General features: G+C 54.9%; 2 protein-coding genes across 2 annotated transcripts; one reads left to right on the top strand and one right to left on the bottom strand.

Annotated features, from left to right (window-relative positions):
* The first annotated feature begins 876 nt into the window (after positions 1-876).
* On the top strand, positions 877-18,437 carry DNAJB12 (DnaJ heat shock protein family (Hsp40) member B12). The gene is made up of 9 exons (XM_048311346.1): positions 877-1,038; positions 5,165-5,339; positions 6,231-6,376; positions 9,188-9,373; positions 10,740-10,819; positions 11,450-11,559; positions 14,270-14,442; positions 15,322-15,438; positions 16,602-18,437. The coding sequence occupies exons 1-9, from the start codon at positions 906-908 to the stop codon at positions 16,607-16,609; spliced, it is 1,128 nt and encodes a 375-aa protein (XP_048167303.1). The 5' UTR covers positions 877-905; the 3' UTR covers positions 16,610-18,437.
* A 2,752-nt stretch (positions 18,438-21,189) lies between these two features.
* DDIT4 (DNA damage inducible transcript 4) lies at positions 21,190-22,712 on the bottom strand. The gene is made up of 2 exons (XM_048312012.1): positions 22,545-22,712; positions 21,190-22,304 (listed from the first exon to the last, which is right to left on the bottom strand). The coding sequence occupies exons 1-2, from the start codon at positions 22,639-22,641 to the stop codon at positions 21,823-21,825; spliced, it is 579 nt and encodes a 192-aa protein (XP_048167969.1). The 5' UTR covers positions 22,642-22,712; the 3' UTR covers positions 21,190-21,822.
* Positions 22,713-23,315: the final 603 nt, after the last annotated feature.

The raw sequence follows: 23,315 nt of genomic DNA, 5'->3' as shown, positions 1-23,315 counted from the left end.
CCAGAGGGCGGGGATGGATGGGATATTGGGAAGGAATTGTTCCCTGGCAGGGTGGGCAGGCCCTGGCACAGGGTGCCCAGAGCAGCTGGGGCTGCCCCTGGATCCCTGGCAGTGTCCAAGGCCAGGCTGGACATTGGGGCTTGGAGCAGCCTGGGACAGTGGGAGGTGTCCATGCCCATGGCAGGGGTGGCAGGGGGTGGGTTTAAGGTCCTTCCAACCAAAACCATTGTAGGATTCCATGGTTCATACGGGGATATTAATCCTGATCACTCCACCTAGAGTCATCTTCCTCCCCTCCCTCGTTTCCCAGCCAGAACCTGCTCCTCTGGGGTGGTTTGGGTCCCTGTGCTGTCACACCCCACAGACCACTGTGTGAGGGCAGGTTTGGCCCTTCCTGGCTGCAGCTCTTCTTCCGTGTCTCCTGCCTGCTCCCCCCGGCAGGTTCCAGGGCTCTGTCACCTGTCTCTGAATTCTCCCGTTTGGAACGGAGGCTGTTCCTGCCCTCCCTCGTGCGGCTGAATGTGAAACGGCCCCGAGCAGCCTCAGCCCCTCCCGGGCACGGTCCCTGCAGCCAGGACCTGTTTCAAGGGCAGGAAGCTCGATAAGGAGGAGGACTCTAATCTGAGGGAATTCCTGAAGGGGTTAATCCTTCCCTTCTGAGCCCCCTCCCGCAGCAGAATGCTGGGGGGCCCTTTGCCGTCCCCTGCACGGGACGCTCCCCTCCCGCTGCCCCCGGGGAGCCCCCAAAATCCCGCTCCCTCCCTCTCCCGTCCCGGCTTCCCAAGGAACTCCGCCGGCCCGGCCCCGCCCCGCCCCGCCCCGCTGAAGGCAGGCTTCTGTGACGTCATCAATCCGCGCCCGGGCCCGCCTCTCCGCCCCCCCGCCCGGCCGCCGCCGCCATCGCCATGGAGTCGAACCGGGACGAGGCGGAGCGGTGCATCGGTATTGCGCTGGCCGCCGCCAAGGCCAACCAGCCCGATAAGGCCCGCCGCTTCCTGGAGAAGGCGCAGCGCTTGTACCCCTCTCAGCGGGTCCGCGGTGAGCCCCGGGCCGGGGGCGCGGCGGGGGGCCCGGGGGAGTGCGGCCTGAGCGGCCGCCGCCAGGCCTGACCTCTCACCCTCACCGCGCCTGCGCATTGCGCGCGGGGCACGCCGGGAAAGCGAGTTCCTCGGGGGTCCCGGGGGGTGCCCTGGGGTCTCAGGCTACGGTACCGCCTGGTACCGGGTATCCCCTGAGCCCGGGTACCGCCTGGGACCGGGTACCGCCTGGGTCCGGGTATCCCCTGAGCCCGGGTACCGCCTGGGACCGGGTACCGACGGGCTGCGATCGGCTGCCGTCGGCCCGCGGCCTCTGTCTTTAGCGGGGGCTCCCAGTGAGGAGGGGGCCGGGAAGGGAAGGGGAACCGGCTCCCCGGCTCCGCGCTGCTGTGGGACCCTGGAGCCGAGGGCACAACACCCGCTGCTGGTGGAGCAGCGCTGAGGGGAGGGAAGGAGCTTGGCAAGGCGAGTGAGAAGTTCTCGGGGGGCTGCGAAAAGCCCTTCTCCTCCTCCTATTCCTCCTTTCCTATTCCTCGTTTCCTCTTCTATACCTATTAACACTCCTTCTCCTATTCCTCCTCTTCTCCTCCTCCTATTAATCTCCTTATATTCCACCTTTCCCTCTCCTATTCCTCCTTTCCTATTCTTCCTCTTCCTCTCCTCCTCCTGTTCCTATTCCTTTTCTCCTGTTTCTCTCCCTCTCCTCCTTCTGTTCCTTTCCTCCTCCTCCGCCTGTTTCTCTCCTATTCCTCTCCTCCTCCTGTTTTTCTCCTCCTCTTATTCCTGTTCCTCTCCTCCTCCCATTGCTCCCCTCCCTCTCCTATTCCTCTCCTTCCTGTTCCTGCATTCCCCCTTGTATTCCTTCTCTCCTCCTATTTCTCTATTCCTCCTCATCTCTTTCTCTTATTCGTCCTCTCCTTCTCATCCTTCCTCCTTTCCTTCTCTTGTTCCTCCTCCTTTCCTCCTCCTCTCCCTCTCCTCTTCCTGTCCCTCCTGTTTTCATCATATTCCTCCTCTCCCTCACCTATTCCTCCTCCAGCAGTTTCTCATTGTTTGCAGACATCCAGGCCATGGCTGAGCTCACACTCTCACACGTGTAACAAAATAATCCTCCTTGAAGACTTTCTGCCAGGTTTACGAATTTTTTTCTAATTTCCTGGAAGCTTTAGTTAGTATGGGATGTGGTTTGTGAAAGCAGCCAAACACAGTTCTTTCCCTGCACGTTCTTACATTGCAGAATTTTATGCAAAGGGCTGTAGGTTTAATTTTTTTTCGCTCTGTCGTCATCTGAGTTTGGATTCTTTGGCTGAGCTTTGCGGCTTGTTTGTCCCAAGGCTTCCTGTAATCCTCTTTTTGGTTGCACCAGGCCTCTTCCCCCTTCGTCAAACACAGCATGTTGTGCGTCTGGTGTGGTTTTCCTACCCTCCCTTTCCTTCAGGATTTATACTTTGGTGAAATTACTGGGTAAGAAAAGTGACTTTCGGAGGAAGGCAGAGGCCGGGGGGGCAGCAGGGCAGGTTAATGTTAAACACAACGTGCTAATTTGTGGCCAGACCCAACCAAGTTTCTCATCCAAGGACCCTTTGCTGGGTCTGGAGTTGAGGAATGCTGCCAGAGATCCCACGGTGGTCACTGGGTCCCTGTGGAGCTCCTGGGACATCTCTTTCCCGGGAGTTACACGGGGTTTGGTAACACTCAGTGACACGGCCCTTGCGCAGCCAGTGCTGCCATCTGTGACCCTGGCTGGGATTTTCGAGATCAGGGAAGGGTTTTGCAAGGAGATTGCAGCAAAAATCTGTGTCAGGGCATGTTGGCGGAGGCACAGTCACACACTGGTCACCTTTGAGTGGGAGTTGGGGGGAAATTCATCGGAAGTTGGGCAGATGTTGGCTAATAAGGGAGGAAAAGAGTTCCGTGGCACGTGCTGGAGAGGATCTGAGTTGGCAGAACTGAAGCTGAATTCTGCACACTCTGCTTCAGTAATCCCTGAATTTGTGCTGTGCTGGGGCTGCACTCAGGATGCAAAAAGCAACAGGATTGGGGCTGCAGGGCAAAATGGGACTGAGCCATGGCCATCTGTGGATTTCTGTGGTGGGGTTTGGGAAGTGCGCTTTGGGCAGCAGGGGAGGGCGGAATTCTGCCTCTCTGCCCCACTCAGGTGAGACCCACCTGCAGAGCTGCCTCCAGCCCTGGGGCCCAGCACAGGAAAGATGTGGAGCTGCTGGAGAGAGGCCAGAGGAGATCACTGAGTTGCTGATGGGGCTGGAGCACCTCTCCTCTGGAGCCAGGCTGGGAGAGCTGGGGCTGCTCAGCCGGGAGAGGAGAAGGTTGTGTGGAGAGCTCACAGCTCCTTCCAGGGTCTGAAGGGGCTATAAAGAAAATTCAAGAGGGATTTCATCAGCAACTGGAGTGGCAGGACAAGGGGAAATGGCTTCCCACTGCCACAGGGCAGGGACAGATGGGATATTGGTGAGGAATTCCTCCCTGTGAGGGTTGTGAGACCCTGGCACAGGGTGCCCAGAGCAGCTGTGGTTGCCCCTGGATCCCTGGCAGTGCCCAAGGCCAGGCTGGACATTGGGGCTTGGAGCAGCCTGGGACAGTGGAAGGTGTCCCTGCCCATGGCAGGGGTGGCACTGGATGGGCTTTGAGATCTCTTCCAACCAAAACTGTTCTGGGATCAGAATCTCCTGGTAAGCTGTAGGGAAATAAGCCCAAAGCAGCAGGAAGGGGGGTAGGTGGGGGAATAGCCTCATGAGGTGAAATTTAAAATCACCTGGCAGATTGCTCCAGGTTTGGAAGGAGCAAAACCCAAGACTGTAATTCAGGGAGCACTGGAGTGTTGTGAATATGAGGGAGGGAAGGATTTATTTTTGTAAAATAAATTCTTTTTAAATTTGTGAAGCCCCCAAGCCCAAAAGCTCATTCAGTGAGTTACTGCTCCTTAGCCCACTGTCCTTTTTATCCTTCATCCTGTATTGGCTTTTGGATAACCGAGTGGATTTTTCTTGCCCTTCCAAGCTCTGGGGCCAGATAGGATATCTTGGCTCATCTCTTGGCCTGCAAGTTTTGTTTGCACTTGCCTAAAGAAGATGATGCCCCCAGAGTGCAAGGTCTGCAATGTGCAATCCGTGGGAGGAGGTGGAACGTCCTTGCCAGTGCTAGGGTCTGGATAAAGGACTGCAAGCTCAGGATACTGGGGCCTGTGTAAATACCCTTGGCTGGGTTTCACTGTAGTGTGTGTGCCTGTTCTTTTTAATGGGGGTGAAGAAATCAGTCTGATGCTTGGTTTGAAAAACAGTTTTAAAAGATGGTGCTATCCAGCTGCCAGGGAAACGCACGATGGAAAGATGCTTGGAGTCTCCCTGCATTGTGTCACCTGTGTGGTTAAACTAGGCCTGCATGTTTGTCCCCTCTTGGCTGGAGAGGATGGAAGACAGTGCCTGAGCCTTGCAAGGAGGAAAAGAAAAGGGAAAGTGAATTTATCCACATCAGCAATTGAGAGGGAAGATGGTTCTCACAGCTGCTCCGAATCCGTAGGTAGAGACAGGAGAACAAAGTGCCCGTGTGACTCGTGTGAGGAGCTGGCAGCCATCAGCGCTGCAGTTCTGTCCCCAAAAGGGGAGTGTCCCTGTGGGATTGGCAGCCCACAGAATTATTTTTCTAAGCTCTCTAAAGATGTGGCATCATCACTTCACTTCCCCAGCACTGTAGGCTCTCAAAGGCAGGAAATAAAGAATAATACACTTTATAATGTTGTTTGAGGAGGACGAATGTTGTTTGTTAGAGGACAAATTTGGACATGCTTTGCTGTCCAGGAGAGATGGAAGGGAAAAAAGGACAAGGACACGCACTGCTTTGCTGATCTGCTGTGGCTCTGCTGTGACTGTCTGTCTGGGTGGTCCTGGGATTTTTATGGAGGTTATGTGTGTTGGGAGAAGCAGAACATCTTCAGGAGTAGCCCTCACACCTGGGTGAGAAGCAGCAGGAAAGGTGAGGGTCTTCCTGAGGAAGGATGGGGGGGTCTTGGAACGGTGGCAGAGGTGAAGAGGGGTCTCTTCATGGGAGAGCTGGAAGGGCAGGTTGAGCTTGGTGCTTTCTTCTCTATGTTTCTGTTTATCTCGTTTCAGTTCTGCTCGAGTCACTCAACAAGAACGAGCAGTCGGCCAATGGCCAGTCCCAATCCAGGGAGTCTACAAACCCTCAGTTCAGGAAAATGAGCGGAGATTTCCCGTCGGCCAACGGAGAGGCTGGAGGGGAGGCCCCCAAGGGCTACACTCAGGACCAGCTGGATGCAGTGAAGAGGTTTGTGCGCAGTGGGCATTTGTTTGACTTTATCACGTGGTACCCTTCTGCTTTTCACAGTATTTTAAAGATTTCAGCTTTGAACCATATGGAATAGCGTTAAGAACATGCCCAGGAGCATTTATAGCTCCAGCAGCCCTGGTAGGCAGCTTGGCTGGGTCTGTTCATTTTCCAAACCCTGTTTCAAGCTTCCCCTTACTCCTTTCTCCCATTTGCCCATCCTGGAAGCTGAAGCACTGAACTGCAGGTGCAGTCACTTGGTAAACTTTGTTTAAGGTTATGGGCACGGCATGAATTGCACAAGAACCGCTCCAAGGGGATTTGCAGGAATGTTTGTTATGTCATCCACTTCTCCAAAATCCCAGCCTGCTGGATTCTGGCTCACCACGTGAGAAGCAGAAGCCTTGGCTGGGCTGTGAGTGTGCCCAGGAAGAACTGGGCTGCACGCTCCGGGCAGCTCCCTCCTTCCTCCTCTGGAATTCAGCTGATGCAGGTTTTAGATCTGGGAATTAGCTGAGGAGAAAGTGGGGGAGGGTGAAGGCCAATATCCTTCAGGTCCTGTAGTCCTTCCCAAACAGCCTCCAAAACGTGAGCACAATGAGTGTGAAGTTTGTTTGCCAATCGCATTCCTGTGTGGGTCTGAGGAGAGGCCCCTCCACCCCCACTGGCCCGGCCTGTTCCGTGCTGGTCATGCCGGCACAGCCGGAGTGAGTCGGTGAAAACAACTGGGTCACCCTCTGAGCAGCGAGGGCTGAGTAATCCAGGGATCCCTGAGCAGCATCCATCGGAACCATGCTGCGTGAGGAGTCTCAGAGCTGACGAGCATTCAGGACAAAGAGGTTTTCCCTCCTGGAACTCAGTGTCCCTGTTTTCTCCCCTCTCCCTTGGCAGGGTAAAGCAGTGCAAAGATTACTATGAAATTCTGGGAGTGAACAGAGAAGCTTCCGATGAGGATCTGAAAAAGGCCTACAGGAAACTGGCGCTGAAGTTCCACCCGGACAAGAACCACGCGCCGGGGGCCACGGAGGCGTTCAAAGGTAAAGCCAGCTCCAGATCTGTGGTCAGCCCCCGACTCTCACTGAGCTGGGCTGGTGAGAACCCTTAAAAACAGACCCACGAGTCAGGCAGAGTGAGCTAAAGCTGCTCTGCGTGAAGTTGTCTCCCTTCAGAGCTGGTTGTGTCATGAGCAAAGTATGAGCTTAAAATAATAAACACAGGTTGGCACGGGTAGGATTCACCTCTGTTGGCTGGATAAGGAGAAGCCTTCCTTCTCTTTCTCCCAGCAGCCCTTCCTGTGTGTTGCTCCAGCCTCCAGCCATGCTGCTCAGGAGGGAATTCTGTCAGGATTAACCCAGTTAAGTTGTGCAGCACCAGAGGCAGCCGTTGGGTTCACAAACCCCTCAGGAGAAACATTCCAGAAAACACCCAACCGCTGATGGATGGGATTGGTGGATAGAAATCCCGGGTGGAAGTTTCTAGAGGCAAACTGCAGCAGCCATACAAGTGAGCCCAGCCAGAACTCAGAGAAGGAACTCTAGCTCTGCTGCAAGGAGCCCAGTTGTCAGAGCCTCTCTACAAATGCAGCAGGGATGTTTCCTGGGTAATAAGATACCTTAAAACTGAAGTAATTTTCCAAGAGAAATGCTGTTGCTTGGACCATATAACCGCATTTCCCCCTGCAAGCTGTGGAGGTTTGATTATTATCATTGAGGTAAACACAGAACTCCTTGGTGCCAGTTGTACAGCACTGCTTTGGAAGCCATTTAAATAGTCTGATTCTGGCCACTTTTTAGGAAGAAAGTCTTTACTCAAGACAGTGTTGAGGCTCTGGCACAGGCTGCTCAGAGAAGCTGTGGCTGCCCCATCCCTGGAAGTTTTGTTGGCCAGGTTGGATGGGGCTGGGATATTGGAAGGTGTCCCTGGCCATGGCAGGGGGTGGAACGAGAGGGTCTTTAAGGCACCTTCCACCCCAAAGCTGTGTGATTTTGGGAGTGAAATGCATGAGACCTGTGCTGGAGCAGGGAGCAGGGCTGGCCTGGTGTGAGTGTACTGACACAGTATTCAGGGGAGCTCCTCACAGACACGAATTCAGCAGTAAAAGTCTTAGGTAAGGTCTATTCAAGCCTTTTAAGACTTAAATCCTTCCCTGATAAGTGTTAGCAAATAGTGGCTGACCCCCAGCTGCCTAGGAGAGCTTGTGTTGGTGTGGGGGCAGATGAAGGAGCATCTGCACACAGGTATCAGCTCTGCCTGGGCAGAGCTGCTGCTCCACGGCTCATCCTTGGATCCCTCAGTGGCCAAAGGCGGGTTTCCTCACCTGTAATCTTGGATAATGATGTTTGCCCAAGGCCTTGTCAGGAGTTACGTGCCAGAAGCGGAGCGTTAAGCAAGGTGCCCTTTATCCCCCACTGCGGGGTTATCTCCTCCAGGCCTTGCCTCCGTGGCTTCCTGTCCTTCAGCTCCTGAGCTGAGCTGAAGTCCAGCTGTTTGGTTCCAGAGGGTGAAGAGGGAAACGTGCCCTGCTGTGAGGATATGAGTTAATTTTTCCTTACGTTGATGTATTAGCTGGAGTCTTGGCATTCGCCTTCCCGGTGGCTGCTGATAAGGTGCTGTGTCCTGTGCTGAGCCCGTGTCTCAGCGTGCAGTTCCAGCTGGCTGCAGGCTGTCTCGTGGCAGCTCTGCATCACTGCCTGTCTGCTCTTGGAAAAAGCGTTGAGCCTGGCTACTTGGAGCTAACATCCTGCTTTGGAGTGAGGCGTCTCTTGGGCTTTGTCAGCACCAAGTCAGACAGTGAACAAACCTTGAGCTGCTCTGTTGTCATTGCTTCTCTTGTTCTTCCCAGCTGTGTGGTTGATACACCCTGAGTCAGTCCTTGTCCACCAGCTTCCCTGCCTGGCTCTAGAAACGTGTGCTCTGGGTGCACTAATTATAAGCAAGGAGGAGGAGTATACTGACATTACATCCTCTGCCCTCCAAATCTCCACTCCAAGAGGAAACCATACACCTCCATCTGACCATGGGGAAAATGTTGAATCTTGGAGCTGATCTCCAAAAGGGCACGTTATCCCCCTTTTCCATCCCTTCTGCCCCTGCCTTTTACACACCAGGCAGCTGCTGCCATGGGTGTTTTGGCTCCTTGCAGCACAGGGAGGCCTGGGGTGGGTTGGTACAGAGGGAGGTGGGCAGCTGGAATGTGTCGAGAGGTGAGTACAGAAATAGGAGGGTGGCAGGCAGACGTTCTGGGAGAAGGGCTCAAACTCCTGAGGCTGGAAGGAGAGTGACCTGGGGACCTGGCAGGGGTTTAGCTCCAGTACATTTCCACCCTCCCAGGCAAAGGTTAACAGTTCTTGTAATTATGCACCTTTCCTGTGGCATCTGGAAATACTGAAACTCATAGCTGACAGATGCAGATTCTGGCTAATGTTTCCTTAGCAGCTTTTATGGAAAGTTTTAAAGTCTCTTTCAGGGAATTTAGCCCATATTTAAATTCTTTGCAGTTCTAGTTTTAGGCTCTGACATTGAATTCCCTTAGTGCCACTTTTGAATAAAATTTGTCAACTAAAATTTTATTTCCCTACACAGCTGCCTACAGCTGAAGGGTTTCTCTGAGGACGTGCACCAAATCCTTGCCAGTCATATCATAACTTCATTTGAATTAATTAAGGAATTTTTCACTGCGTGTGGTTTCCTGCTGTCTGGATTTGCCAGAGACGTGTGCCAGGTACCTGTTGCAAAGACGTGGGTTGCTGAGACTCTTGGGTTGTATGATGAGAAAGGCAAATCCTGGCAGTTTGCAGGGCTGTCTGTGGGAGAAGGAGCTGACTGCTCCCTTGTTGTCCGTGTTGCAGCCATCGGGAACGCGTACGCGGTGCTGAGCAACCCGGAGAAGAGGAAGCAGTACGACCAGTTCGGAGACGAGAAGCTGAACCCCGCCCGGCACGGACACAGCCACGCGGACTTCCACCGCGGCTTCGAGGCTGACATCTCCCCCGAGGACCTCTTCAACATGTTCTTTGGGGGTGGTTTTCCTTCTAGTAAGCACCTTAAACCTTAATTCCTTGAGTGGGGCCTCATCCTTTTGGCATAGGAACAGTGCAGTTGGGATTTATTGGTTGCTGGGCTTGGTGAGGGGGAGTTCTCCTTCACGTGTGGCCTCAACACCTCGAGTTTCTTAAATTGTTCATCTTGGAGAGCTCAGCAACCATGAGAGCTGGACTTTTTCCCAGCCTCAGGTGTTTGTTTGCATGCTGGCAGCATCAGCTGCTGTTAGGCTGGGTTGAATGCTAGAACAAAAAGCAGCTTGTTTTGAGGGTCGTTGTGAAAATAACCCTGTTTTGAGGAAGGCTTTTCTGCCTTCTGGTGGTTTTGGAATTTAAATCTTCTTATCAGGGCAAACTCTGGTAACACCTGGGCCTTGTTCTTGATCTCTGTCTGCTCTGCCACGCAGCTGGAGCAGGTTCTCCAAGATCAGTGGCCACTTCCTTCTCTCCCCTGTGTTCCATTACAAAAAAGGAAAATAATATTTCTACAGCATAATTTAGACCTTGTGAATTGAAAAATAAATCTGCATCCTGTCTGTCGACAGTGCTGACCATGGCTTGGGGAGCAGTAAGGAATTGGGCACCTGTTCTTTTACTTTCTCAAAAGACACAGATTCCATGTCAGGATAAGAGTATTTTGGAAGACTCCTTTCTACTTGCTCCAGTCATATCTGACTGGAAGTGGATGCAGAGCTTTTTGACCTCTGTGGACCAACTTGAAAAAAATAATTTGGTTTCAGTTAAGAAAATTTGCTCTGGTAGCTCTTTCCTGTCTGGAATCTATGAACACCCCAACACCGATGCCTCTCAAAGGCATCTGGAAGCCTTTTGCAGCATTCATGCTCTGCCTGGCAGAGAGGCCAAGCTACTCCTGCGAAAACAGCACGTTGCTATTTTAGCTCAGCCTTTTTTTCCCTTTCCTCACTGTCCCGAGAGAATTGAGGGCTGCTCCTTCAGCCTGGCTCCCTTTGCAGCTGTAGCTTTGACATTTAAAACAAGACATGGAAGAGCTTTGTGTGCAGGGTGGGAAAAACACCAGAATTCTTTCTGTTTGTAGCTGGTTTTAATTATTCAATCAGAAGGGAGAAGGCCCTGTGCAAGGTGTTCTCTCTCTGTAGCTGACCCTGCTTTGGGCAGGAGGTTGTACTTCCTGAGGTCGCTTCCAAGCTCAGTTTTCATATGATCCTGCAAAATCTTACAGAAGGATCTCTGTGCCCACTCTGCACGCCTTAGGAACACTCCTGTTCCAGCCTGGAAGCAGGTGACACGGATCACAGCCGCCTTCTGTGGTCCCTCCCTGGGCAGCCAGCAGCACCTTCCACACCGTGACTATGGAGTAAGAGTTTTGTTCTTCCTGCAGGTAACGTTCATGTGTACAGCAATGGCAGGATGAGATACACCTACCACCAGAGGCAGGACAGGCGGGAGCACCAGGGCGACGTAAGTGGAAAACATGCCAGGATCCGGGAGGCTGGAGGCTTTCCCAACACATGGGTTGGGAGCTGGTTCCTGTGGCTGGCTCGTGAAACAGTCCTGCTTGTTGCCAACCCCCTGAACAGAAAGCTGGAGTCAGGGTTATGGCTGTTGTCTGGGCACAGCCAATATTATTGTAAAAAACAAACAAGCAAGAGCTTCCTGAATATTTTTTTCTCAAGCTTAAAAAGGTGGAACTGGAGGGAGCTCAGGAGGTGAGGGAGAGGGGGAGCTACCTTCATCCAGCCAGCACTGAAAAGGGGAGAAGGCCATCCCTAGAACCAGTCCTGCTCACCAGTTTGCTCTAGAAAAACTAAGCGTGGGCATGAGGCTTTTGGAATTCCCTCCCAGGGTTCCCCCTGGCAGTCCCCTCTGCCCATTGTCTCATCCAGAGAAGGGCCAGGGGGTTTGGACGTTCGGAGTCACACTGTCCTGTGGGCTGCTGGGTGCCCCCCAGCTATTTTGGGTTCCTCCCTGTGAGAAGCAGGAGAGAGGAGGTTGTGTTGGAGCACTGAGAGGGAGGGAGGGAGAGCGGTGCCGTGGGGTCCTTGTCCAGGTGTGTGGGTGGCACTCCACTGTGTGCTTCTGTTCCCTCAGGGTGGCCTGGGGCTGTTCGTCCAGCTGATGCCCATCCTCATCCTGATCATTGTGTCTGCTCTCAGCCAGATGATGGTCTCCAGCCCACCCTACAGTTTGAGCTACAGGCTGTTAGTACCCATTCCTCTAAAACTTATCCACATGGGGAGGGGGTGGGCTCTGGAGGGGCGTGGTGGGGCAGGGATCTTGCCTCTGTTTTTCCTGGCTTGCTTGGTTTTTCTGCTTTATCTCCTGACCCCATTGCTCCTGCTGCCAGTGAAGTCCTCCTGGTTCTCAAACAGGTGTGAGATACAAGGTGCAGGGAAAGTTGAAGGCTGCTCACTTCCCTAATGGAGAGAGTGAGTTCTTTGACAGAGACATACCCATGGCTGTGTCTGTCATGGAAAGGGACAGACAAAATGGTTTTGGGAGGCTGTAGCCCAGCAGCGAGATCCCATATGGAACAAATTGAAGTGTAGAGTTAAATTAGAGTGTGAGAAACAAAAGGCGTGTTCTTCATTAAAGCCTCAGTGGAAAGCAGTAGAGGAAGAGGATCATGAATAAAAGACACTCCCAGAGAAATCCCCTGTTTCTGAACTCTCATCTTGCCGTGAAGTAGCTTTGCCAGACATTTGGGATGCGAAAGTGAAACCGTTCTGTTGTAGATCCTGTGGAAATGCCCCAATCTGCTCCCTCTGGTGACTAATGGAATGTGTCCTTAGTCACTTTGCCGTACCAACAAAGAGTGGGAAAACAGGCTTGATTTCTGCCTGCTTGCATCATTCTTGACAAAAGCCTAATACATGTTCAGTGCAAGTTCCTTATGTGCATTTAGAGAGGGCAGACCTGGTTGCAGCCCGGGGTTCCTGCTTATTTTCATAGGTAGCAAGGTTTGCCTTGATCATAGAATCCCCAGAAGGGTTTGGATTGGAAGGGACCATAAAATTATCTTGTTCCACCCCCTTGCCATGGCCATGGACACCTTCCACTAGACCAGGCTGCTCCAAGCCCCGTCTAACCTGGCCTTGAACAATTCCAGGGGTGGGGCATGATGTTAAATACTATAAAACCCAGCTTAGCTTTCAGATTCAGGGTAAAAACTGTGACCTTAGTGCTCGGGACCAAAAAGTGGAATGGTTTTGGCACAGTTAAGGGTTATTCTGAGAGGGTGAAGGGAGTTGAGCTGTGATTTCTGCAGCTGGTACCAGCACTGTAGAATTAAGCATGGTACACGGACACCAGTTTGGTTTATACTGGTGGAGAGTTTGTGGGGTGAGAAGACACTGAAGAGAGGGCAGCGTTAAGTGGGCAGGGATTTGCTTCCAGCCTTGCCAGGTGCCAGAGGAAGCCATCCCTGAGCCCCAGATGTTTCTCTGCTGCCCCATTCCCTGTTCCCTGTGCTGTCCCTGTCTCTGCATGCTCAGATAGCAGCAAGCAACCTGATTTCCAAGCCTGGATTTGGACAAGGGTGGCGGATGAGCTCATCCAGTCCTCCCACATCCTTCCCGAGCAGGCAGGGTGCTTGAGCTGGAATGAGGTGGTGCAGTGCCGGCAGGAGGAGCTGCTGGATCACTCACTGCCAGCTCCTCTGCCTGGAGTGAAGGCAAAGCTGTGCCTGAGCTCAGCAAGCAGGGCAGCAGACGCTTCGAACCTGGAGATTTAAATGCCACCTCTCCATAGTGAAGCTGTCACTGAGAGGGGCAGAGTCCTAAGGAACCATTTGTCACTGTTACCTTTGTAAATCTCTTTCAAAAATGATTTTCCTGCTGGAAGAGCTGCCTGGCTGTGGGCCTGATTGTTGCTGTTGAGGAACACCTCATGGAATTGGCCTGACTCAATTGCATGTCTGACTGCAAGGTGACAGGTTTCTTGTGCCCTGATTTTCATGCTTCACACCCCAGTGTCCTGCTGCAACCCTGCCATTCCCAGTCCTTCTCCCGTGAGGGCACACTCTGTAGTCCATCTTTATCCAGGAGAGGAATATGAACTTTGGGAGACCTCAGGGCTTTGTTGTAACAGGGAAAATAGTGAGCTGGGCTTTTTCCAGGCTGCACCTCTGCCTTAGGAAGTCCCAGCAGAGCTTTTTGCTGCTGTTCAGTCCATCCAGTTACCTGCTGCTGGGCCTTGGTGAAGCGTGCAGGAGTCTTGGGATCCCTCCTGTAAACCCTGACAACAGCCTGAAGGGCGAGCTGGATGAGTTAATGTTTATACCTGGTGTAAGAATCAGGGTGGCTTTTAATGCAGCAGCAGCTGGTATTTATTATGGGGAACTTTGGGCACGTCTCCAAGTGGAGCCGTTCCTGGCAAATGCAGCATTTGGGCCCAGCTCCTGCGTTACAGCTCGCACACACGCCCTAGGGAGGGTCTCTAGGTTTGTTGGGGTGTCAGGGGAAGCAAGAGCAGGGCTTTGTCTGAAATGCAAATCCACGGGGCCAGGGGAGGAAGAGATTTCCTTCTGGAAAGTGCTTTCTGTGCTGGTGGATGCAGGCCGGGGCAGAGAGCGGGTCTCATTTTGAGAATGGAGGAAACCACGGATTTAATAATTAATTGAAAATTCCAGGGAACATTTTATTTTAAGTGGGTTTAGGCCCTGGGCAATGTGCCTTGGAGTTATGTCTGTATTCAGAGCTCTGCCCACCTTGCTGGAGGCCTGGCAGCTTCTCTCTCCCTGTGTTGGTGGTTCGTTCCCACCAGAAGTGCTGCTCCCTTCCAGCCCTCCGAGCCTGTCGCTGGTGAGGGGTGAGGGATGTTTCCAGCCATTTGGAATCACATCACCTGAGCTGGGGGCTTTGCTGTGCCCTTGCAACATGTCCTACATTTGTGCTCTTGTCCCTGCACCAGGTCTGTAGGTCACACACACAGGAGGGTCACAGAGCACTTGAAAGTCCCCTACTACGTGTCCGAGAACTTTGCCGAGGAATACACGGGCACGAACCTGAAGAACGTGGAGCGGAGCGTGGAGGACGACTACATAGCAAACCTTCGGAATAACTGCTGGAAAGAGAAGCAGCAGAGTGAGTCGTGAGGGGTCAGGAGCTGCTCTGTAGGGGGGCTTTGGAAAGGTCTTTGGCTGAGGACTAAGTTGTGCTAAAGTTATGCTTTAACACGGTGCCAGCACATTTCCTGTGTTGTTGGCTTTGTTTTTTTCGGTCTATGACTTCATGACAGGCCCGGTATGTGGGGGTTTTTTGTTTTGTTCTGCTTTTTAATGCTGCTGCAGAACTGGTCAGACAAGAGCTGTGCCCCAGAGGTTCCCCTGCCGTGTCAGCAGGATATCTCTGATTTCCAGTGGAGGGGGAAGGTAGAACCTCTGGGATCACTGATAGCCCTGTGTAATATTTCAGTTGGTCAAGGACGGTGTGGGAAGTCCGCTGCCCATGGTGTCATGCATCCCACATTCCAGCCCTGCTCCGAGGGCTGGGGGGCTGCCCAGGCAGACGATCCAGCCAAACATCCTGACAGCAGAGGGTGGTGAGGGCAGCGAGTCCAGGGGCAACCTGTGTGCTCTGGCTGCGTGTGATGGTCGTGGCTCTGGGAGCAGTGGCCAGGGAAGGATTTCAGCACTGGAATGCCAGAGGGGCTGTGATCCCTGGGTGGTGCCAAGTGAGGCCAGTGCACAGAGGGAGCCCTGCTGGGGTAACCTTTGTTGGGCTGCCCGTGCTCCTCCTGGGACCGGAGATGGGTTCCCTTGGCTTTTCCCAGGATGGAATGAGCTGTCAGCAGCTCTGACGCCCATCCTGTCCTGAAGGGCGCGGGGCATTTCCTCATCCTGTGCTTCACCTTGGACAACTGGAGGTGCCTCCTGTTCCCAGCAGAGCCCGTGGGGGAGCAGGGCCTGGCGGGGGGGTGTCTCTTCCATGGGCATTCCTAACGCTGGGCTTTTCCCTTTGCAGAGGAAGGCTTGTTGTACCGGGCACGCTACTTTGGGGACTCGGATCTGTACCATCGGGCACAGAAGATGGGCACCCCCAGCTGTAGCAGACTGTCAGACGTCCAGGCCTCCCTGCACGGTTAGTCCCCGCCCAAGTACGAGCCGGGAGCAGGGAAGCGCAGTGCTTTGGTCCCTGGCATCCCTGACTGAGACACGGAGCTCCGGGAGGCTCCTCGGGGTGCACACACAGGCCTCCCCTCCGACGAGCGCTCCCTCGTGAATCAGGAAGTGATTGGGTTTGCTTTGCATGTCGGCACCCTCGGCTCTCTGCAGGCTCCCTGTTTTCTCTGGCCTCTAGGAACAGGGCAGAATCCCTTGGTGAGGTTGGAAGTTTCTTACTGGCTGTGGCATCCAGCCACCACATTTTAATGAACCCTTTTTTTTTGGTTGCTTTGTTGCCTGTTTTACTGGGAAAGCCGTTATCCCTGGCACGTGAAGCGACACGATGACAGGGAATGGAGTCCCACCCAACAGATGTTCCTTGTGCCCCCTCCCGTTGCCTTCCCATTCAAGGAGAACAAAGCAAATGTTCCCAGCAGGTTGCAGAAGTAACTTACTGGGTTAAACTGGGAATCGAAATGAAAGCAGCTGAGGTGGGGGATGGCCTGGAAAATCTGGGGGTTGGAGAGCTTGGATTAAGGAGAGCCCGGGTAACACATGGGAGGCTGGATGTGCTGGGAGAACTGCACCAAAATGATGAAAAAAAATGGCCACGGGGTTTGGAGTCCTTTTCCTGCATAAATTTTTGGGCAGATTTCGCCTACCGGGTACTGCTGGGCTGGCTGTGAAACGTGCGGGTCCCACTACCCCAAAACTATCTCAACACAGGATTTCTGTAGAAAAGCTCCTGGGTGAAGCTTGTGCCAGGTGTTGTATGGACAGCATTCCGGCTCACAGGGACTCCTTGAGGATGTCGGCCATTGAGCTGCTTGATTTGCACTTTTGGGGGTTATTTTCCTTGGCATCTGAAAGTTTGGCCTTTAAAACAAATCCTCTGGGCCACACTGGCTTTTTTTTGGGTGTATCCTGGTTTTGGATCCATTCTTAACTTGATCCGCCCGCTCTCTGGTTTGGATGACTGCGCCTCTTCTGGTGTTAATTACCTGCTTTCCTTTAATTCCCTCCCTGCACCCGTGGTCTGGAAAGAGCCTGGAAAAGCTGCTGCCTGTGCTGTGGGGTGGGGAAGGAAGGGGGAGTCACAGATTGTCCGGAGACTGACACCGCTGCCGCTTTTGTTCCCAGAGCGTTGAAATGCCTGAAGACTTTTGGGGAAGTGCTCTGAGCCGAGGTGACAGACTTTGCTATTTAAAAAGAATCAAACCTTACCTTAAAAATGGAATTGGAGAATTAGCAACGCACAACTGCCCCTCGTTCTTCTCTCTGCCGCTCTCTGACGGTCACAGGCAGCGCTTGGGACAGGAAATCCAGCTCTCCGTCTTCCTCCTCCCCTTCCAACACCACTGGTGTGCTCCCGGGGTCCCACAAGGATCCCACAACCCCTGGAACAGACACACACAGTGTAAAATAACCCAAACTAGCTGCAGAAGCCATGAAGCAGGAGACCCTTCGCCACTGCCAACGGAGAGAGAAGTGGGACGATTTGTTGATGACAGAAGACACTACAGAAAAAGAAGATATAATCTATTTAGCATTAATTTATAGCTGTATATATGTTGCACTTTTAAACTATGCAGGGGTTGGATGATTAAATTATTTTGGTTTCTGCCCATCTTGAGGAGCAGGGGAGTGGGAAGCCTCTTCCCAGGGTGTCTTTGTCCGCAGCACTTTCCTGCCTGGACAACAGGAATCCCTTTGCAGTTGCCGTGCTTCGCTCCCGGGAGGACGTTCTGCGGATTGGGATGGCCACACACCTGCTCTCGGGGTTTTGATACAGCCAAATCCCAAACGTGCAGGGGGTCACAGGGGACGGGGGGAGCCCGTGCGGAGCCGGGCGTGGATTTGCAGCGTCGGCAGAAGCCGCGGGGTCAGCTGAGCGCCGGCGTCGCGCTCGGGACGGGAAGGATTGTCCTGGATGGATTTTGCTCGTCAGTCTTTGGTTCATTTGTGCTCGTAGCTCCTTTTTCTGCCGAGTCTGCTCGAATTCTGCCTGGTAATCAGCGCGCTCCGTGCGGAGAGGCCTTTCCATCGGCCTCGCCCTTTGTGGGGGGTTCTGTGCGTGTCCCACGCCCGGGTTCCTCACCCACCCCCGGCGCTCCCGGGTGCAGCCTGGCCCTGGCCTTCGCACCCCACCTCGTGTTTCCCAGAGGACACCTGGAAAATACCACAAATCCATCAGCAACGAAGCGTTCCATTGCTTCTGTTGGAAGAAGTTCTGCTGGGGGAGATCAGGGGGTGCCTGATCTGCCCTCTGCCCCCGCCACCACGGGCAGCACCAGTGTGAGGCTGCTCTAGGTGAGGCTCCATCTCTTGGAAGCAAAGCCACCTCCCATGGAATAAACTGGATTATTTAAATTTTTTTTTTTTTTGCTGCTCTGTAGCTCATTTGTGTCTAAGGACATTTCCAGTGAAAACCATCCCTTGGCACAGTCGGGGGAGTGAATCAGGAGCATGGCAGCTCCCAGGTGGGCTGGCAGAGGTGGTTTTATCCCGTTGTCCTTAGGAATCCATGCGCTCTGTCTTTGGCTGTTTATTTATTTTGTGAAATCTCAGCCTCCCGTTGGCTGCAAGCCCTGTTATCCCACAGCCACCATGGCTTGGACCTGATTTTAAGGGGTTTTATTCTTTTTTTTTTTTTTTTTTTTAATGATTCCTCCACCTTCAGAAGAAATTGGGTGGAAGTTCAGGATTGGAAATGGCGCTCAATGGAGGCACAGGGATGATGGGGACGGGGTCAAACCAAAATCCTGCTCACAGAAGGAGCTGGATGTGTTGCCCAGTGGCATTCCCTGCCCGGAGCCTGCCCGCCGAAACCTTTGGGTTGTTTTTGCTGGTAGATACCCACGGATCATAAGGAGGGAGAAGGCATCAGTCCCAGTGGATGCTCACAGAGGCTGTATCTCTCGATTTAGAGTTAATTATACAATTGTACATCTATAAATAAATGTTTATAATGTGAAAGGCTCTGGCTGGCTTGGTGTCCTGTGGATCCCTGCTCCAGCCAGCTCTGGTTTTGCAGCTCCTTGGCGGTGGATGGAATTTGGGGTCTTTGCCATCCCAGTGGCTGAGAGCTCTGGCACTGCAGGGGCTGCCCTGGGATGGGAGAGGGAAGGATGGGGACAGGATGGAGAGGAGGTGGTGCCCCTGTGAGTCCTGGCAAGGGGACAGCAAACACCCAGCAGGACACCTTTGCTTCAGACCAGTTCCACTGGGATGTTCCCAGAAGGGCCTTCCTCCCCTCCTGTTAGCCCCACATCCTCTGGCTGAGCTCTTTTGGGGGATGCCTTACTCTCATCCTAGGATGCCACCAGCCTGGCAGCATTATCCTGGCATTGGAAGGTGCCCTTTGGACACGGTGCCCATCAGGTGGGTAGGAAGGCTCGGGCTGCCTTTGTCCCGGGCAGAGACGCTGCCTTGGGACCACTTCCTGCTGGCAGCGGCTTGGGAACTGTCGGCTGCCGGCCCCAAAGCCTTGGGGTTGGATTTGGGATGGGTCTCTTTTCCTCACATCCTCCTCCCTGGGGCAGGATGAGGCTGGGGCAGGCTGGACCCCTCTGGCACCTCCCTCTTCCTCCCCAGGCCCATGCACCAAAGCGCTGGAGGTTTTGGGTGGAATTTCCCCCTTTTCCCTTTTTTTCCCCTTTTCTCAGAGGCCAAGGGTAGGAATTTCCCCCCTTTCCCTTTTTTCCCCTCCTCTCAGAGGCCAAGGGTCATGTCCCTTCCGTCCCTTCCGTTTCCCCTCAGCGGCGGTGAGTCAGCCCTGCCGGCACGGGGCACATCCACAGCCCAGGTTTTGGCGTGGTTTTCCTGCATTTCGGGTCGTTCCCAGCCCGGAGCAATGGGAGACACTCTTGAATTTCAGGGTGTGCTGGTCCCTGCCCACTCACCGAGGTGCGGGTGGTTTGAGCTGCCCATTAGCTCGTTAGCCCAAGCTTTTAATTGGAGCGGCTGCCAAAGGCAGGGAGGCATCAAAGGAAGGCAGGTGCTCCAGGAACGTCCTCCTCTGGCAGGTAGGGAGCCAAGGGGACCCCTCTTGCCCCCTTCATTGTTTTGAGTAGCAAAACATGAGGGTTTAGTGTTATCCTGGGATTTAAATCCTCACTTGCCTCATTGCTGCTGATGCCCCCAAAAATCTGCCTTTCCTCTGCTGGCACGTGGCATCCCTGGGCTGATGCTGGTGCCACAAATAGCCCCATCGACACTTCCCAGCTCCCAAAATACGCCTTTGCCTAATCCCCTGCCCTGGGAGACACTTGATCCAGCCTCGCTGGAAGCTTCTGCTGCCAAACCCCGGGGACCTTGAGACACCCCCAAATTGCTCATGGAAAGGCCATTTTGCTATGAATTAAAGCAAAGCTTCGCCTTCATAGCTGTGACTGGGGTGTTCCCGGGGCACATGGTCCCACGTGGAAGGTTTTGCTGGGCACACCCAGAGGCTGTGCCATCGCTCTGTGTTGGCTTTGGGCAGTTTCAGTCATTGTTTTTGTTTTGTTTTCTTGGCATGATAATTTATAAAAAATAATTTATAAAAAATGGGATGTGAAGCCCCTCGCCTTCCCTGGGAGTGGCTGGTGTAGGACGAGGGGGGATCACGCTGCTGCTGGCAGCACAGGAGCAGGGCCACCCCCTTAGGAGCTCGATATTTGAAAATCCACGTATTTATGGAGCTATAAATACCACTCCCAGACTCAGGATGCCTCAGCAGGGCTGAGGGCAGAGCCCCAGCTGAGCCACCGGCGCTGCTGCCGTCACCGCGCCGTAAATCTCCGGCTGTGCCCTGGGATCGACGTGCTGCTTCCAGCCTGGGCTGGCACTGCTTCCACCCTGGCCAAGGAACTTCGTGTTTGGAGCTCCCTTTCTACCCCTCTCAGTGTCTCCAGGGGTGGTTTTGTGCTGGATGACCCCACAGGGGAGGCTGCTCACATGAAGGGAGGATGCTCCAGACCCCAGAATTTTAAGGAGAAACCCCCCTCTCTTTGCAGAATGTGGGTGTTGTAAAGGTGCATTTCCCACTGTGCCAGCCTAGCACTGCTTGTTGTCTTGACTGCTCCAAGGTGGTATTTGCACCAGTGAGCAATCTCTGCTCCCAACACTCTGGTTATGGGGCATTCGTGTCAAAAGCAAGGTTTTTATGTGAAAATTCTCATCAAAAAGTTTGGCCACAGAGGAATTTAAAAAAAGAAAAGAAATGGTTTTTCAGGCTGGTTTTATCCCCCCACACCTTCCACAGGCTTCTTGTTTGCCAAGCAGCTTAATTATCCTTGAGTGAAAGCCTCTTCCCCGAGGCCTCTAATTGCAGGTTTGGGTAATTGGCCTCAGTGTTGCAGAGTGTGTTTGGGGCTGGGGTGTGCTCCCCCCGGCACGTGTGACGCTCCTGCTCCTGTCCCTCAGTCCCAGTCTGAGCCCGGTCTCCTGGGTTTCCGCCCACCTTTCCTGCCGTGGCAGGAGCAGCAGCCCCTCGCTGGGGTGCTGGGGTGCCCCTCCCTGGGTATGAGCAGGCTCAGGGGCCTGACTCAGCCCCCCTGAGTCACAGCCCCGTGGCTCCCCTTAGGAGTGGGCGCAGCAGGATTCCCCACCATTCCCAAAACATCCAGCTCCCACCGAAGGGGCTGCCCTGACAGGGAAAGGCTTCCCAAGGGTGCCAGCAGGGAATTTCAAACCAGTGGTTGCATCATCCCTCCCCCAGCAGAAGTGACGACAGAGAGACAGTGGGTTATCAATCAAGACGAGTTTTATTAGAAAAGTAAAAAACCACCCGACACGATTGCATAGGAATTCTCGCACTTGAACATCAAGTGTATGAGTGTAAACTGTAACCAACGAAGTGCCCCCAGCGTGTCAGGGCCAGGGGTCCTGCCCTCCGGCCCTGCGGCACCTCACGCGCCCCTCTCCCACCGCTCTCGTGATCAAAGACACAATTCCAGACCTCTGCCAGCGCTGGGGTTTGCCTTTGATCCAGACCCCTCGGCGGTCACTCACTCCCACACTCCCCCTCCCCCTGAGACCCCATTGATTACAATCCTCGTTACAAAAGTCCCCCATGATTGATCAGCCATCAGGAGACCAGCACCCCTCCAGCAGCCCCGCTGCCGCCTCCGGGAGCACGGTCGCCGGGATCGTCCCACAATCATCGACGGCGCGAAGGGACCTCGGCCTGAGTGCCGGCTGCTCCACGCCAGGGATGTCCCGGCACGGGCAGGCCCCCACGGGGATCTCAGCCTGCCCAAACTACTTCCACCTACAGCCCTACTCCAGCCTAACCTAAACTACAGCAGCTGCCTGGAGCCGCCACGCTCTGCCCGGCTCTTCCAAAGCACTTGGGAAGTGGCTCCTGCGGCCCGGCCCATCAGCACTCCTCGATGAGCAGCTGCTCGGAGCTGTACAGCTTCTTCTTGATCACCCTGAAGCCCGTGCTCAGCTTCAGCGGCGCGAAGGCCGGCCCCGAGGCGAAGAGTCCCTGGATCTTGGGCCAGAGGCGGGAGTCCAGCCGGAGCACCAGGGTGAGCTGGAAGGTGGGCACCACGGCGGGGTCGGCGGCGATGTGCCCCACGTCGTGGCAGGCCTTGCCGTGCTCCACGCACAGGTCGAGGAGGGCCCCACGCAGCCCGCAGGGTTCGCTGCACGCCAGGCGCAGCAGCTCCGTCCGCACCTGCTCCTGGAGCTGGGCCGGCATCAGGAGCCGGGAGCAGCGCTTGGCGCCCAGTGGGGCCCGGCCCAGCGTGGCCTGCACCACGTCCATCAGATTGGCGCACAGCAGCTCATCCTCGGGGTCGTGCAGCAGCTCCAGGTCCATGTCCGGCAGGGAGACCCCCTCGGCGTACTCGGCATCTGCGGAGGGAACAGAGGCAGGTCAGCACCGGGGCAAGGGTGGGCTGGGGGTCCCATGGGTGTGGGAGACACCGATCCCAGGGGTTTAGGGATGCAACAGGGATGTGCTGGGGGGCTCATGGTTCTGGGACACCGATCCAAGCTTTTTGGGGGTGTTAACAGGAGCTTGGCACAGCACAACCACCCCCTCCACCCAGGGACCCTCATCAATCCTCCAGCTCTTCAGGGACCCACACTCACCTCCCTCCGAGCCGGAGGCGCTGCCCAGCGACTCGCAGTCGGAGGTCTCCAGGCGGCCCCGCTCGCCGCCGGCCAGCCGCTCCCACAGCCCGGGCATGGATGCGGATGCACGGAAACGGCCACGGCCCCGGACCCGGCTCCGCCGCTGCTCTGCCCGCCCTGCCCGCGCCCCGCCCTTATATAGGGGCGGCACGGTGGGCCACGCCCCCTCCCCACGTCCGCCAATGGCAGCGCGGGGCACGTCCGCGGCGTCTCTCCTGCCCGGCGACAGCGGGGAGGCCACGGCCCTCCCCGCAGGCCACGCCCGCTGGCCCCGGCGCTGCCCCGGGCCCTGCAAACGGGAGCCGCGGTTGCGTCAGGGCCCGGCCGGGGCTCCTGGGGCTCCCCCTGGCCCCTGACCCCCCCCTCCCCCTGGGCCCGGAGAGCCCCCGCACCCCCAGGGCCAGCCCGTGGCTCGGACACACGCATCACGTGCCGGTGGGGAAGGGGGCACCCGCCGTGTCCCCGGGGTCCCCGAGCCCTCGCTGGGCTGGGAAACCAGCGAGGGTTTCCCTATGGGTTAGGTCTTAATCGGCCTCGTCTTCCAGGGGCTGTGTGCGTGGTGGCACCGGCACGGCCGGGCCCTGCTGCCCCGGCACGGGCTGAGCCCTGCAGCGAGGACAAGCCACACCGGCAGCCCACGCGCGAGCCCGCTGCCCACCCGCTGGCCTCGTCCCGCTTCCCCAAGGCAGGAGGGGATGGTGGAGTGAGACTTGCTGAAGATCAGGCTGG

Source organism: Corvus hawaiiensis, chromosome 8 (assembly GCF_020740725.1).
Source record: "Corvus hawaiiensis isolate bCorHaw1 chromosome 8, bCorHaw1.pri.cur, whole genome shotgun sequence".
Taxonomy (NCBI): Eukaryota; Metazoa; Chordata; class Aves; order Passeriformes; family Corvidae; genus Corvus; species Corvus hawaiiensis.
The sequence above is the reverse complement of the archived record's forward strand: the minus strand, read 5'-3'. Positions and strand labels throughout refer to the sequence as shown.

What these genes read in the sequence shown, in the direction of transcription:
- DNAJB12 (XM_048311346.1), top strand. Translation starts at nt 906, where the DNA reads ATGGAGTCGAACCGGGACGAGGCGGAGCGGTGCATCGGTATTGCGCTG. An exon ending in CCCCTCTCAGCGGGTCCGCG is followed by an intron (nt 1,039 to 5,164) that starts GTGAGCCCCGGG and finishes ATCTCGTTTCAG; the next exon opens with TTCTGCTCGAGTCACTCAAC. An exon ending in CAGCTGGATGCAGTGAAGAG is followed by an intron (nt 5,340 to 6,230) that starts GTTTGTGCGCAG and finishes CTCCCTTGGCAG; the next exon opens with GGTAAAGCAGTGCAAAGATT.
- DDIT4 (XM_048312012.1), bottom strand. Translation starts at nt 22,641, where the DNA reads ATGCCCGGGCTGTGGGAGCGGCTGGCCGGCGGCGAGCGGGGCCGCCTG. An exon ending in CGCCTCCGGCTCGGAGGGAG is followed by an intron (nt 22,305 to 22,544) that starts GTGAGTGTGGGT and finishes TTCCCTCCGCAG; the next exon opens with ATGCCGAGTACGCCGAGGGG.